This window comes from Bos indicus, chromosome 1 (assembly GCF_029378745.1).
Source record: "Bos indicus isolate NIAB-ARS_2022 breed Sahiwal x Tharparkar chromosome 1, NIAB-ARS_B.indTharparkar_mat_pri_1.0, whole genome shotgun sequence".
NCBI lineage: Eukaryota > Metazoa > Chordata > Mammalia > Artiodactyla > Bovidae > Bos > Bos indicus.
Window position 1 is genome coordinate 67,056,072 of NC_091760.1, and position 15,736 is coordinate 67,071,807.

A 15,736-nucleotide genomic window follows, 5' to 3' on the forward strand; every position below is an offset into this window, starting at 1 on the left:
ATTAATTTATCATTCATTTAGTTAGTCATATATCTTCTGGTCCCAAAGAATTTAAGGCTGCTTACAAAGATGTATGTACATATACATCTTATACATTACTTATACATATATATAGATACATACATCTTGTGTATTTGAAAAAGCAACTAAAAGAAAATCTCATGACAAGATTCAGTTGAACCAAGGACACATACCTCCATCTCTCATATTGGTTGGACTATCATAATGGGTAGGGATTTGAAATAAAACATGGTATTCCTTTTATTCTGACTGATACAGTGCATTGAATAGCATAGTCCTTTTGGTGGCTCAGACGGTAAAGTGTCTGTCTACAATGTGGGAGACCCAGGTTCGATCCCTGGGTCGGGAAGATCCCCTGGAGAAGGAAATGGTAATCCACTCCAGTACTATTGACTGGAAAATCCCATGGACAGAGGAGCCTGGTAGGCTACAGTCCATGGGGTTGCAAGAGTCGGACACGACTGAGCGACTTCACTTTTAATGCCCAAAAGGATTAGTGTGAAAATGTTACAGAATCTCTAATTCATAGAAAGAATGGACATTTGATTTGACAGGATTTAGGAATTCTCTGCCCAAGGGTAAGGGAACCAATCATCTTACCTTTAGGAATATGTACCGGGTTCTGTGCCTGGCAGGAAGTCTTCATATTGCTAAGATTCTTCCCAGCACAATGAATGCGCAAGTGGAGACGGAAAGATTAATCTATACAGTGGAGCTAAGCAGGGTACTAACATCTGAGTGTAACTTCCTGGATATCACATGCTCTAGAGGCCAACTCTTTGTTATATTCCTAGAAATAAGGATGATTATTCTCTTGCCCAGTGCCCCAGGGTTTCCATTTAGTGCTTGTGGAAAGATGAACAAGTCCTGGTGTCTAGTATCAAGAAATGCCTTAGCAGTTCCATATTAAATGAATGATGGACAGAGGAGTATTCAGAATGGTTTCTCTGACTGCTGGATCAGCAATGCAAGCACTTTTAGTATGATACTGGCTATTTCATGAAGAGTAGGGACCATTGCTTTGCATGACCTATCATGGTGACTTAAATGGTTTTTTCTGTTGTGAAACAGTATAATGGTCTAAGCGGGGAAATATTGTTCATGCTTGAACCAGTGTCTTTTTGTTTCCTAGAAAATCTGTGGCTCCAACTATCCACTGAGTATTGTCTTCATTGTGGTGAATGAATTCTGTGAGCGCTTTTCCTATTATGGCATGAAAGGTAATTTTGTGTCCCCAAGTCCTACTTTTCTCCACACACTCTCACCCTATGTTTGTAACAACCTATCTTATATGCACTTATTTCCCTTGTCTATTCTTTCTGCCTTCATCCAGTTTGTCCTTTCCTTTGGTGAAGATGTCCCCACAAATGCCTGATGGGATTTCACCTACTAACTCATAAAGACCAAAACCAGAAAGGAGTATTGGAAACCAGAATAAAGCCTATGAGAATATAAGTGGAAAAACTCTCATCAAGGGCATTCCATTCTTTATTTCTGTCCTTCAGGTCTATGGATTACACTGTTGCTGGGAAAGAGAGTGGTGGTTTAGTCACTAAGTCATGTCCAATTTTGGGGGGAAGGAGAAGGAAGGGATATTAGAAGCCCCATTTTATCTTTCAGATTGACCTAAATGGTGATATATGCACAAAGACTGAAGGCAGTGTTGTTTGTAGACTAAGCACAGCCCCTTTTACAACCACAACTCCCAAGGGCCCTTCTACTGCCCAACAGTCACTCCTCAGTTGCTTCACAGATTGGACTGTTAAAGGTCAAGATCACCTTCAAAGATCTTATCAAATGTTCTTTTCCTCCATAAATATTTTAATGTATCTATTTTGTTTTGGCTCTCTCTCTCTCTCTCTTTTTTTTTTTTTTTTTTGCTTAGCTGTGCTGACCCTGTATTTCCTGTATTACCTGCACTGGAGTGAAGACACTTCCACGTCTGTGTACCACGCCTTCAGCAGCCTCTGTTATTTCACTCCCATCTTGGGAGCAGTCATTGCTGACTCATGGTTGGGAAAATTCAAGTAAGGACAATAGGATGTCATGTTCCAAGAAGTTTCATCAAATAATTGCGCAGAGACTATCACTTCTAGCCTCTTGCTTCCAAGCAAGAATATACTTGTGTCATCCATGACAAATAAGAATCTCTGTCAGACTGACAATACAGAAAGGTTTTGTCTCTTCATAATCAATGTTTCCAATATTTTTATCCCCTTTTCCATCAGGAGGGGTTTTTTCTTGTATCTAATTTTAACCTACCATTCTGAAGTTTAAGACCAATTCTTGTTCTGATCTCAGGTGACAGAGATAGTTGACAACAAAATGTAAAATTCAATGTATTAATAGTAATTTGATATACTATCCATCTCTCCTCCAGATTGAGTCATTTCAACCTTTTTAGTATCTTCTTATAAGTCCCTCTTTGCAGCTCTTTTACCATCTCTTTCTCTTTTCTGACTTCTTTCTATAGTTTCTTTCTTAAGAATACAATAAATATTTTCATGAGTTAGACTAACAGTCTATTCATTTCAATATATTTTAAGTCTCTGAAAATAGTACCAAGAGATGTTTAGGGATAATGTTATACTTGTCCCCTATAACATCATCCTCTTGGACCAGAGATGGATCTCAGGTATCCATCACTCAGATATTTTCTGTGGAGTTGTCATCTCTGGAATTGTCTAAATTAGCATTTCTCAAAGTCCATTTTGTTGAAAATTGATTGCATAGGATCTGGTGAATGGTATGTAGGAATATAAAGCTCTCATAGTTAAATAAGTTTGGGAAAATGTTAGGTTGAATAAAGCTAAAAAGTATCTTTATTGCATGATTTCTTGTAGCCTTGAACTTAGTAATTAATATTAAAAATCTCTGAGGGAAAATCTGTTTGCATTTCTCAGATAATTCTTTTCTCCTCCAACTCTTCCTCCTCCTGCTTCATTTATTCTGGCACTGAGAACAGTATAAATTCTGAGTCTATATTACTCAAATATCTGAATTCTGTTTGTAGACTGATTGATTTAACTCTTTCAACAGGACAATCATCTATCTCTCCTTGGTGTATGTGCTTGGCCATGTGATCAAGTTCTGATTTCTGTTGGTTCAGTTAGTAGAGAGAATTAGTCTTGTCCAAGAAGCAGATAATATATATTCTTGTTTATCATATGTTTATATGTGTATTTTCCAATGAGTTAAGAATTTTGTTTGAGATTTAGGATGTTAGATACCTTATTATTGTTGTCCCATCAGAAATCACTGACATATCTCCTATTAGTTATGACTAACTTAAAATTTAATTTTGTAGTTACTAAGGATATGTGGGATAAAAGTTCACAAGGACTTTTATGGAAGTGTCCTTTGATTATAATGAAACTGAGAACCAGTGCCTTAACTCTGGAGTTCTTTGAGTATCTGCTTCTATATGTTGCACACATGACATAAATGAAAGTATCAGGGACAAAATCTTCCCATGTAATGATACTTTCTGGCAGAAACTCAAGGATTATGAAGGTTGTAAATGCTCCCTAGTCTCTCCTAGTATAGAAATGTGAGGGAGGTCGTGCCCTTGTACACATATTTTTTCACTTATAGCTCTATATTCCATTTCTACAGTTGTATTTAGTATCAGTATGATTAGTACTCTCACCTTTCCATTTCAGAGTCCTGTCAATGGTCGGCCTGAGTCTAATAGCTTTGGGAACAGGAGGTATCAAACCCTGCGTGGCAGCTTTTGGTGGAGACCAGTTTGAAGAAAAACATGTAAGAGTCCTGTCATTTGTATGTTTTAAAAAAAGTAGAGCAGGCATTAAATAACAGGTAGCCATTTGCCAAGAATGAAGTAATTCACTATCAGATCATATCTGAAGAGTTGTGTTCAGTGCTGGGTACTGGTCATTAATAGAGAGAAAAACGGAAACATTTCAAAGGAAAGTGACCAAGGTGGCAAGTGGACTAAAAGGTGTATCTTATGAGGAAAGGTTGAGGGAAAAGGAGATATTTAGCCTGGATAAGAGAAGATTAAAGAGAATATTACAACTGTCTATAGATATTGGAAGGATGTCAGTAATTAATCCAAAGATCAATAAAAGAAAGCTATAGAAAATCAGCTGTTTGCTTGATGGAAAGAAAAACTTGAAATAGTTAAAAGTAGTGAGTTTGCTCTCACTTGAGGTATTTTAGAAAATACATGGTCATCACTTTGGGAATGGGAGGTGGTGAGTAGTGTGGAGATGATTTGAGCATCTCTAGCTTCAGGATTCTATGAAAGGGGAAAATGACCATTTGGGATAAAACAGAATGAGTTTCTCTAGATGAACATGTCTGGATAATCATTTCTTCTTTTCCTAAATACTTTCCATTGTCAGTGGGGAAAAATCAGTATGAATAAATGTAAAAATGGGTCTGTTAAGGAAGCAGTGACAACCAGGAAAGGGAAGTAGTCTATTCTTGGATCAGACAACATTTCTAACTTCTTTTTACCTCTCAGTTTTCCTTTTTGATTTTGTTTATGTATTATTTCCTCTTCTATAGCTATTTATCGTGTATCTGTTTTTCTGTTCTTTCTCTGTGATTTGTCTTCCTTCCTTCCTCTAACCCATCAGAACATTTGAGTTATTTTATATTCTTCATCTGCCCAAGGGTCCATAGAATATAACTGCTTGCTAACCTGGAGAAATAACCAGCCTCTGGCAAGTGGAATTCTATGCATAATGAACTATACACATGGGTGAGTAGAACAGATTTAAGTGGGGACCAGAAGAGGAAGCAAAATACACCATATATAGAAAATGGAGATTGTGCTGATGTGTCAGAAAAAGATATGGGAAGTCAGAATGAAGCACAGATGTGCATAATAAATAAAGTGTCAACAACTTTATTTGAAAGTTACTTAATTTTGTAAGCTCTCCACAAAGATATTCCAGAAATATGACAAACCCACATTCAAGTTTCCACCAGTCACTTTCAAGCCCACAGACTTCCTTTTCTACTCTCTGGCAGACTTCCCATAAGCATTAGGGAAGCATTAGGAAAATTATCCTGTTTGATCAACAGTTTACTAGAATCATGTTCTAGTCCTATTCCTACCACACATTCCACAAAATCTATTTAATTTTTATCTCAGTTATTCATTCACTTAATTCCATTAAAAAATATTTACTGAGTCTGTAACTCTGGGAGTTCGTGTTGGACAGGGAGGCTTGATGTGCTGCAGTCCATGGGGTCACAGAGAGTCAGACACAATTGAGTGACTGAACTGAACTGAGTCTGTAATATAAATCAGGTGCTATAATAGTAATGATAGTTGAGATTACAGAAAATAGTAAGATACAATTTCTGGCCTCTTAGAACTCTCAACCTACTGAAAGAAACAGACATTTAATGCAAAAATACATATATAACACAATTCATCCCTGGTGGCTCAGAGGTTAAAGCGTCTGCCGGCAATGTGGGAGACCTGGGTTCGATTCCAGGGTCGGGAAGATCCCCTGGAGAAGGAAATGGCAACCCACTCCAGTATTGTTGCCTGGAGAATCCCATGAACGGAGGAGCCTGGTGGGCTACAGTCCATGGGATTACAAAGAGTCAGACCCGACTGAGCGACTTTACTTACTTACTTACTTAACACAAAGCATAGATGTAGTATACAAGATAGGACTTCCCTGGTGGCTCAGATGGCAAAGAATCTGCCTGGAATGCAGGAGATCCAGGTTTGATCTCTGGGTTGGGAAGATCCCCTAGAGAAGGAAATGGCAATCCACTCCAGTATTCTTGCCTGGAGAATTCCATGGAGAGAGAAGCCTGGTGGGCTATATGTAGTCCATGGAGTCGCAAAGTGTCAGACACAACTGAGCTACTAACGCTTGCACTCACTTTCATAAAAGATAACCATTTTTGCCAAGATAAAGTGATAAAAAATATTAAAGATGCTTGCTTATACTAGTGTTTGAAAGATAGAGAAATATTTGTCTGGGGTCAGCAAGATATCTAATTAAAATATCTAATATGATAGTCACAAACCATGGAGGCAATATCTGAATCAGTGTATGTACCTCTCACTTAGTCTGAACATGAGGTTGGGAGGGACTGAGTAGGCACATTGAACTGATGATTTGTCCTTTTTATTTATTTTTTCAGGCAGAGGAACGGACTAGATACTTCTCAGTCTTCTACCTCTCTATCAATGCAGGGAGCTTGATTTCTACATTTGTCACACCCATGCTGAGAGGTTGGGATCTTTTCTGAGGACCTCTGTATAAGTTTTATTCTGGCCAGCCAGAAATCTGTTCAAGGCTTCTTACTGTCCATCCTCTTTTATAAGGGCTTGAAAATCTGAGTGTATTTCTTTTAATCTTGAATTGTCTACCCTAAAAGAAGGATTACAGATTAGGTGATGGGAGGAAAGAGGATGGCTATGTCTATGACCTCAAAAACCTGAGCTTATGGAATAGAACATCAAAGACTTAAGATTCAGGAATAATTTGGCTTTATTTTTTCCTGTAGGAGATGTGCAGTGTTTTGGGAAGGACTGCTATGCACTGGCTTTTGGAGTTCCAGGACTGCTTATGCTGATAGCTCTTGGTAAGTACAGTGAAGGAAACTAATAACCACTGATGCCTTCCACATGGAAAGCATGATGTAAGCACTTTTCACAAACTTTTGCATTCAGTACTCACACTAACCTATTAGAATTTTTGATGATGGCCATTATTAGGTAAATGTCATTTTAGGGGTTTCACCTAGACATTGTAGATAAATTAACTGAATAAAGTCAGAAATCTCAAAAAAAAAAAAAATACTGAAGGTTACATAACTAAGTTTCCTAAAGATCTTTTAAAAAGACTGATCCTTGGATGCCCCATGTAGGACCAATTAAAGGAGGATCTCGGTAGGATACGGCCTTGGTATCTGTAAATTTTTAAGTATTTAGGTGATTCTAATTGTAGGCATGGTTGAGACGTACTCATCTATACTGCAGTATATCGTGAAGCAAAGAAAATAATCCTTCCACTCAAACCAGCTTATTTTATCTAATAACTATTTATCTAGTAATTAGAAGGTGTTTTAAATTCTTTGGGCCTTTTAAAGTTTCTGGATTTAGCTGTTTCTGCCCTGCTCTGCAATGCTCCCAAGAAGTTTCCTTTGAGCAAAGAGAATAAGAGTAGTTGGATAAGTAGGGGAAACCTATCAAAATGGCCATCAACAAAAAATCTATAAACAATAAATGCTTGAGGGGGTGTGAAAAAAGGGAACCCTTTCACACTGTTGGTGGGAATAGAAACTGATACAGCCATGAGGGAAACAGTATGGAGTTTCCTTGAGAAACTAAAACTACCACAGGACACAGCAATCCCACTACTAGGCACATACCCTGAGAAAACCACAATTCAAAAACACACATGTACCCCAGTGTTCATTCCAGAACTATTTACAATAGCCTGGACATGAAGCAACCTAAATGTCATTGACAGATGAATGGATAAAGAAGATAAGATACATATATACAATGGAATATTACTCAGCCATAAAAAGGAACAAAACTGAATTATTTGTAGTGATGTGGATGAACCTAGAGTGTGTCATAAAGCATGTAGTAAGTCAGAAAGAGAAAAGTAAATGTTGTATATTAATGCATATATATAACATATATATGGAATATAGGGAAAAAATGGTACTGATGAACCTCTTTGCAAGGCAGGAATAGAGACACAGACATAGAAAATGGACTTGTGGACACAGAGGAGGAAGGAGAGAGTGGGACAAATTCAGAGAGTAGTATTGACATATGTATAGACACTACCGTGTGTAAAATAGATAGCTAATGGGAAGCTGCTATATAGCGTAGGCAGCACAACTCAGCCCTCTGGGATGACCTAAATGGGTGGGAGTGGTGAGAGGGAGGCTCATGAAGGAGGGGATATATGTATTCATTTAGCTGCATCACATTGTTGTACAGCAGAAACTAACACAACGCTGTAAAGCAACTATACTCAAATTAAAAACAAATAAATAAATAGGACTTGTATAAATAGGGGGAAACTGATGCTACATAGATCAAATGGCATTTATTCTCTTTACCACCAAGAATCCAGCAATGGAAGAGGAAGAGGAATGTGTGTGTTGCTTAGTTTACACAGTCTAAGGGAAAACTTGGACATGATTGTTTCTAATTATTGACCTGGAGACTTGTTCTCACACTGAGCCTTTGGGTGACATCCCCCCTGGAGGATATCCAGTCCAAACACATAAAAAGCTCATTAGAGGATAAAGAGCCCAAAAGCTCAATGTTCCATCTGATTATTTTCAACCAAGGGATGGGGCTAATAGTATTACTCAGATTGAAATTTCAATTCCAAGAAATTTATGCATTATTCTAGGAGCCCTGTGATAATACAGTCTCTGTTTGCTTCTCTATTCAAAGCCAAATTATCTTCCTCTGATTAGTTTTCCTCTGATTAGTACTATGCCCTTTTCTTTGAATCATTGCACAATAATATTATTTACATGTCAGAGTAATTATGAAGATCAAAAGAAATATTATAACGGAAATGTTCTATAAATTATGAAATATTAAACAAGTACTTGTTGGCTCAGATGGTAAGGAGTCTGCCTGCAATGCAGGAGACCTGGGTTCAGTCCCTGGGTGAGGAAGAACCCCTGGAGAAGGAAATGGCAAACGACTCCAGTATTCTTGCCATGGAGGGAGGAGCCTGGCAGGCTATAGTCCATGGGGTCACAAAGAGTTAGACATGACTGAGCGACTTCACTCACTCAAACAGGTATTAGCTGTCATTGTTAGTCAACTACTTCAGTTTTCTGGGTACTAATAATTCAGTTCTCTGACATTTCACTATAATTTATTCATTAGATTTTTTCACTCATTAATTCATTCAACAAACATTTATTTAATGAGCCTTTATGTGTTAGATTTTGTTCTAGTTATTGGCATCACGTTGGTGGATTAGATAGCTACAGCATTCATGCTTTCAAAGAATATATGCGGTCTAGCAGGAGAAGGGAAACAGACATGTAAACAGGAATTTTCAGTATAGTATGATCACTGTCACAACTGGGGAAATACAGAGGAAGCTATAGGAATAAATAGGAGGGATATTTAAGGCTTTGAGGCTCAGAAAAGCTTGGCCTAAAGAAATGAAATGGAAGATAAGACCTAAAGAATTAACAGCAATTAATCACAATTAATCTGGGCATCACCAGATGGTCAACACTGAAATCAGACTGATTATATTCTTTGCAGCCAAAGATGGAGAAACTCTATACAGTCAGCAAAAACAAGACCGGGAGCTGACTATGTTTCAGATCACGAACTCCTTATTGCCAAATTCAGACTTAAATGGAGGAAAGTAGGGAAAACCACTAAACCATTCAGGTATGACCTAAATCAAATCCCTAACAATTATACAGTAGAAATGAGAAATACTTAAGGAACTAGATCTGATAGACAGAGTGCCTGAAGAACTATGGACGGAGGTTTGTGACATTGTACAGGAGACAGGGAGCAAGACTATCCCCAAGGGAAAAAAATGCAAAAAAGCAAAATGGCTGTCTGGGGAGGCCTTACAAATAGCTGTGAAAAGAAGCGAAGCAAAAAACAAAGAAGAAAAAGAAAGATATACCCATTTTAATACAGAGTTCCAAAGAATAGCAAGGAGAGATAAGAAAGCCTTCCTCAGTGACCAGTGCAAACAAATAGGGGAAAACAATAGGCTGGGAAAGACTAGAGATCTCTTCAAGAAAATTAGAGATACCAAAAGAACATTTCATGCAAAGATGGGCTCGATAAAGGACAGAAATGGTATGGACCTAACAGAAGCAGAAGATATTAAGAAGAGGTGGGAAGAATATACAGAAGAACTGTACAAAAAAGATCTTCACAACCCAGATAATCATGATGATGTGATCACTCACCTAGAGCCAGACATCCTGGAATGTGAAGTCAAGTGGGCCTTAGAAAGCATCACTATGAACAAAGCTAGTGGAGGTGATGGAATTCCAGTTGAGCTATTTCAAATCCTAAAAGATGATACTGTGAAAGTGCTGCATTCAATGTGCCAGCAAATTTGGAAAACTCAGCAGTGGCCACAGGACTGGAAAAGGTCAGTTTTCATTCCAGTCCCAAAGAAAGGCAATGCCAAAGAATCCTCAAACTACCATACAACTGCACTCATCTCACACGCTAGTAAAGTAATGCTCAAAATTCTCCAAGCCAGGCTTCAGCCATACATGAACCATGAACTTCCAGATGTTCATGCTGGTTTTAGAAAAGGCAGAGGAACCAGAGATCAAATTGCCAACATCCGCTGGATCATCGAAAAAGCAAGAGAGTTCCAGAAAAACATTTATTTCTGCTTTGTTGACTATGCAAAAGCCTTTGACTGTGTGGATCACAATAAACTGAAAATTCTGAAAGAGATGGGAATATCAGACCACCTGACATGCCTCTTGAGAAATCTGTATGCAGATCAGGAAGCAACAGTTAGAACTAGACAGGGAACAACAGACTGGTTCCAAATAGGAAAAGGAGTACGTCAAGGCTGTATATTGTCACTCTGCTTATTTAACTTCTATGCAGAGTACATCATGAGAAACGCTGGGCTGGAAGAAGCACAAGCTGGAATCAAGATTGCCAGGACAAATATCTATAACCTCAGGTATGCAGATGACACCACCCTTATGACAGAAAGTGAAGAGGAACTAAAAAGCCTCTTGATGAAAGTGAAAGTGGAGAGTGAAAAAGTTGGCTTAAAGCTCAACATTCAGAAAACTAAGATCATGGCATCCGGTCCCATCACTTCATGGGAAATAGATGGGGAAACAGTGTCAGATTTTATTTTTCTGGTCTCCAAAATCACTACAGATGGTGACTGCAGCCATGAAATTAAAAGACGCTTACTCCTTGGAAGAAAAGTTATGACCAACCTAGATAGCATATTCAAAAGCAGAGACATTACTTTGCCAACAAAGGTCCGTCTAGTCAAGGCTATGGTTTTTCCAGTGGTCATGTATGGATGTGAGAGTTGGACTGTGAAGAAAGCTGAGTGCCGAAGAATTGATGCTTTTGAACTGTGGTGTTGGAGAAGACTCTTGAGAGTCCCTTGGACTGCAAGGAGATCCAACCAGGCCATTCTGAAGGAGATCAACCCTGGGATTTCTTTGGAAGGAATGATGCTAAAGCTGAAACTCCAGTACTTTGGCCACCTCATGTGAAGAGTTGACTCTATGGAAAAGACTCTGATGCTGGGAAGGATTGGGGGCAGGGGGAGAAGGGGACGACAGAGGATGAGATGGCTGGATGGCATCACTGACTCAATGGATGTGAGTCTGAGTGAACTCCAGGAGTTGGTGATGGACAGGGAGGCCTGGCGTGCTGTGATTCATGGGGTCGCAAAGAGTCGGACACGACTGAGTGACTGAACTGAACTGAACTGAGACAGTAAGGATAGAACCCTGAGGAACCCAGGTATTTAAAAGACAAGCAAATGAGCTAGGCACTATAAACAGGTCATAGTAATTGTTTCACAAGAAATTTTGTCGTCCTGGTAAAGATACAGAAAAGTGAACAATTAAATTTTCTTCACTTGATAAATGCAGAAATAAACATATCTAAAAGGAGGTACAGCAAAGGTATGAGTAACTATTCAAATAAAGATTCACTAAAGAACAGTTGGGGAAGGGCTGTCCAGGTAGGGAAAAAACTGTTAAGAACCACTGTGATTTCAATAATGCCAGAATCAAATGTCTAGGGGACAACCTCTGACATAAATCTTTGGAATAATGTTTCAAATTTGTATGTGAATGAGTCTTAATGTAGTGAAAATTTAATATTGATTATTTTCTCCAGTATATAGATTGTCAAGTCTTTATATGTTTATATTATTCATATTAAATGAGATTATTCAGTATTAAGCATACCTTTATACAAGTCAGCCTTTACTTATAAGTTGTTGTATTTCCTTTACAACAAAAATGTGTTGAGTGAAATTTTGTGTTTGAACTAGGTAAAGGGTTAATAAAAAAAAAAGATAAGCAAAGAGGAAAAACCCATAAATAATACTGGAAAAAAATGGCCAAAATGATAGTAGTTTTGCCTTGGATAACAAGATTTCAAGAAGGGAATCATTCAGAATAACAAATGTTACTGACTGGGAAAGCAAGATAATGCTTTCCCAGCTTTAATGTCTATTAAATATAGGGACACAAAGATCATTGATTTGATGATATCAGTTATGATAGATTGGTGGAGATTCAAGACTAATTAAAGCAGATTGGGAAGTGAATAGAGGGATGAAAGGGAAGATGGTAAGTATTTATAACTGAAAGTGACATGAAGTCAGGAGAGGATGTTGAGAATGCTTGAATATTATTAGAAACACTCCAGTGAAGAAAGATGCTGAAGATGTAAGATGAGACAGTGTAAGCAGTATGAAAGCACATATGGCACAACTACCTTTACACAGGAGGAAGAACATCACCTTCACCTAACTGAGAGGAAAGAATAGATGTGCTTACAGAAACTCATAGATGTGGTGGCAAGAAGCTGAGGAGTTTACATTTGAAGCCTTCCATTTTGTTTGTGAAGTAAGAGGCAACAGTGTCCGCTCATGGGAGGAGATGGTAAAGAAACTCAAGGTCCCTATTTACCTTCTGTAGTTAAGTGGTCTTGAAATTTAAGGGTAACCCTGTCAAGGTCTCTTTTTATCACTCCTTTGTCACTTTTAGACCAGAATTCCTGAGAATTTCAGCCCCTTTTTAGGATCATTCTTAGTTTCAAGAGCAGTCTACTTCCTGTCCATAAACTTCCACTTGTCTAGATACCTCTTTATCTGCAGACATGTCTCACAGGATTAGAATTCTTTCTCGGAACTATTTTTTCTATCAACAATAAGAAGACTGTGGTAGGTAAAGCATACTATTTGGGGAAGTTTGGTGAAACTGAGAGGATGAATAAAGTAAAAGTGGTAGAGTGAATCTGACTGAGATGACTGGAGAAATTTAAAAGCTGAGATAGAGAAAAGTAAAGTGATTCAGGCCTTCTAGATGTAAGGACATTGGAAATTGCTACTGGTCACTGAGGAAGGCATCTTTGATAGAGTAGCTGCTAGAGAGGCATCTTGCTGGAGCTGGGAAATCCATTCAGGAGGAAAGTACATTGGAGATGGTACCATGGTGGAGGTTTCCCACAGATTTTACTTAAAATTGACAAACATGAACAAAATTATTTTTTTATAATTGTAAAAGTAATTTCTTATTTTGGCAATTTGGAAAATAAAGGAGAAATTAAGAAAATTTAATTCATCTAAAGATAGCTTTGGAGATGTGATTAAAGATGAGGGTTAAAGGAAACAGAATGAGTTCAAGAGCAGAAATAAAACAGAATTGTTAGTAGGAATGACGAACAGTGGTTAGAGGACAGAGTACCAAATGGTGAGTAATGAGGGAAAAGCAGGAAGTGGGAAGTTGAGAGGAGCTCCATTGCAGACAGGGTCACGTCTTTTATATCTTTATTCTCTGTAGTATCCAGCAAAGGGCTTATCCAGTGGCTCACTGGTAAAGAATCCACCTATAATGTAGGAGATATAGGTTGGATCCCTGGGTTGAAAAGATCCCATGGAGGAGGAAGTGGCAACCCACTCCGGTATTCTTGCCTGAGAAATCTTGGACAGAGGAGCCTGGTGGGCTACAGTCCGTGGAGTCACAAATGAGTCAGACTGACTGACTAAACAACAAAATGTCCAGCAAAGTATATGATGCAAGAATGAATGACTGACATGCTTTATGTTGGTTAAGAGTATAAATTTTTGAGGCAACAGGCCTAAGGTCAAAAATGCAGTTTCTGGCACTTCACAGTTGTAAAATTTTGTAGAAATTGCTTGACTTCTTTAATCCTTGATTTTTTTCATGTGTAAAAGCTTTGTCAGGTTAAATCAGTACTATTATGTAAAATGCTTAACACTTTACATATAATAATAAACCTTCAAGAGATTGTTAATGATAATAATACCCATCAGGATAATAATGAATTTGGGAAGGCCTTCCATATCAGGAGTTTGGGTTTATTAGATAGGTCTTGGAAACAACATTTTAATTTGGCAGCAGATTAGAAGGAGGAGAAGCAAACAGGGATTGAAAAACTAGTTGGTGGCCATTTTGAAAATTCGGGGTAGAAGTTGTGAGGTTCAAAATGAGTCATAGTCCTGGTGATGCAGAGAAGGGACAGGCAGGAAACACACTCAAAAGAGAGGGTTGGTGAAAGCTGGTAGTGTATCAGATGTAGAGATGGAGAAGAACAGTGTAAATTCAGAGGTGACTTTCATTTCTGTGATTACAGGAAAGTCTACACATTGACCATTTTATTTTTCTCTTGCTCCCATAGTTTTTATGACTCCAAAGTCAGGGAGCATCAGTCAGTTTCCACCCTTTATGAGATGTGTCAATCATTCCTACATTTCAGCAGTGTGTCCTTAGTGTTGACAACTCAATGTGCTAAATGAGAAGCTAAGAACTTTGTTCATCTACTGCAGTTGTGTTTGCAATGGGAAGTAAACTATACAGAAAATCACCTCCTGAAGGAAACATACTGAATCAAGTGGTCAAATGTATCTGGGTAAGTTCATGACTTGTTTGCCTGCCTTTTTCAATCACAAGAAAAGAAATGCTGTTCTGAGCCTATAGGCCTTTAAACATGGCTATACACTTTTCTCAATGACCTCTGCGCTGCTTCTGTGACTTTTAGAAAGTGGGATTGATCAAACATCACTCGATGCCTCTATTTAACCTTTAAGCTAAAAATAATATAATCATTTTTAAAAACTGGCAAAAGTTTTCTGAAATGTAGTTATATATGTTGAAATTATATTTCAAATATTCTGAAATTCAATGTGTGATGAAATCAAAAGGTTAGATTAAGTCACTCAAGAGTATGTGTGTCTAAGGGAAGATAAAGTGAAATGGAAAAGGCAGGGGATGGGTTTTTTGTTTGCTTTTTCCTCTCTTCTGATATCTATGCTCTGCCCTAGTTTGCCATTTCCAGCCGTTTCAAGAACCATTCTGGGGACAATCCCAAGCGAGAACACTGGCTGGACTGGGCAGCTGAGAAATACCCAGTAAGTTGAACTGCAGAAACATCTGATGCCTCCATAGAGTTTTTCTTAATAACCAAACTGATTCTCTCCTACTGTATTTGACCTCTTCTCTTACTGTTCTGGGCCATTTCTACTAAGCAAGAAATTCTTAACTGCCAATTCAGCCTATTCCTTCTTCCTCCTCTTTGCAGAAGCAGCTCATTATGGATGTGAAGGCACTGACCAGGGTACTGTTCCTTTATATCCCATTGCCCATGTTCTGGGCGCTTTTGGATCAGCAGGTAAGAATAGTTCTTTTGAAAACTACCTCTTCCAGCCCCTTCTCTTTCAAAGGAAAGGGATTTCCTCTAATAGCATCTGTTTGCTGTAGGGCTCACGATGGACCTTGCAAGCCACCAGAATGAATGGGAATTTGGTGAGTAGAAGACATTTTTTTTCCAAAGTCTATCATTTTCTTTTTAATCCACACTAAGGAAAATTTTCTTTATGTTTTTGCCTGAAAACTGACATAAAATTGTAAAAGAGATGCCTTTAGCATGAAGATACTGAGTGAGTAGACAAAGTAAAGAGAGTCTGGAAATAAAAGACAGAATCTTATCTTTAGAAATCAG

At 38.1% G+C, this 15,736-nt stretch overlaps 1 protein-coding gene across 1 annotated transcript in view; it reads left to right on the forward strand.

Moving 5' to 3' along the window:
• LOC109554059 (solute carrier family 15 member 2-like) overlaps positions 1–15,736 on the forward strand; it is a 68,276-nt gene that overhangs the window by 32,582 nt on the left and 19,958 nt on the right. The window contains 9 exon segments of the mRNA XM_070797235.1: positions 1,154–1,241; positions 1,907–2,048; positions 3,684–3,783; positions 6,160–6,250; positions 6,526–6,603; positions 14,565–14,647; positions 15,060–15,146; positions 15,317–15,406; positions 15,496–15,540. Of these exon segments, the coding sequence (XP_070653336.1) occupies positions 1,154–1,241; positions 1,907–2,048; positions 3,684–3,783; positions 6,160–6,250; positions 6,526–6,603; positions 14,565–14,647; positions 15,060–15,146; positions 15,317–15,406; positions 15,496–15,540 (804 nt within the window).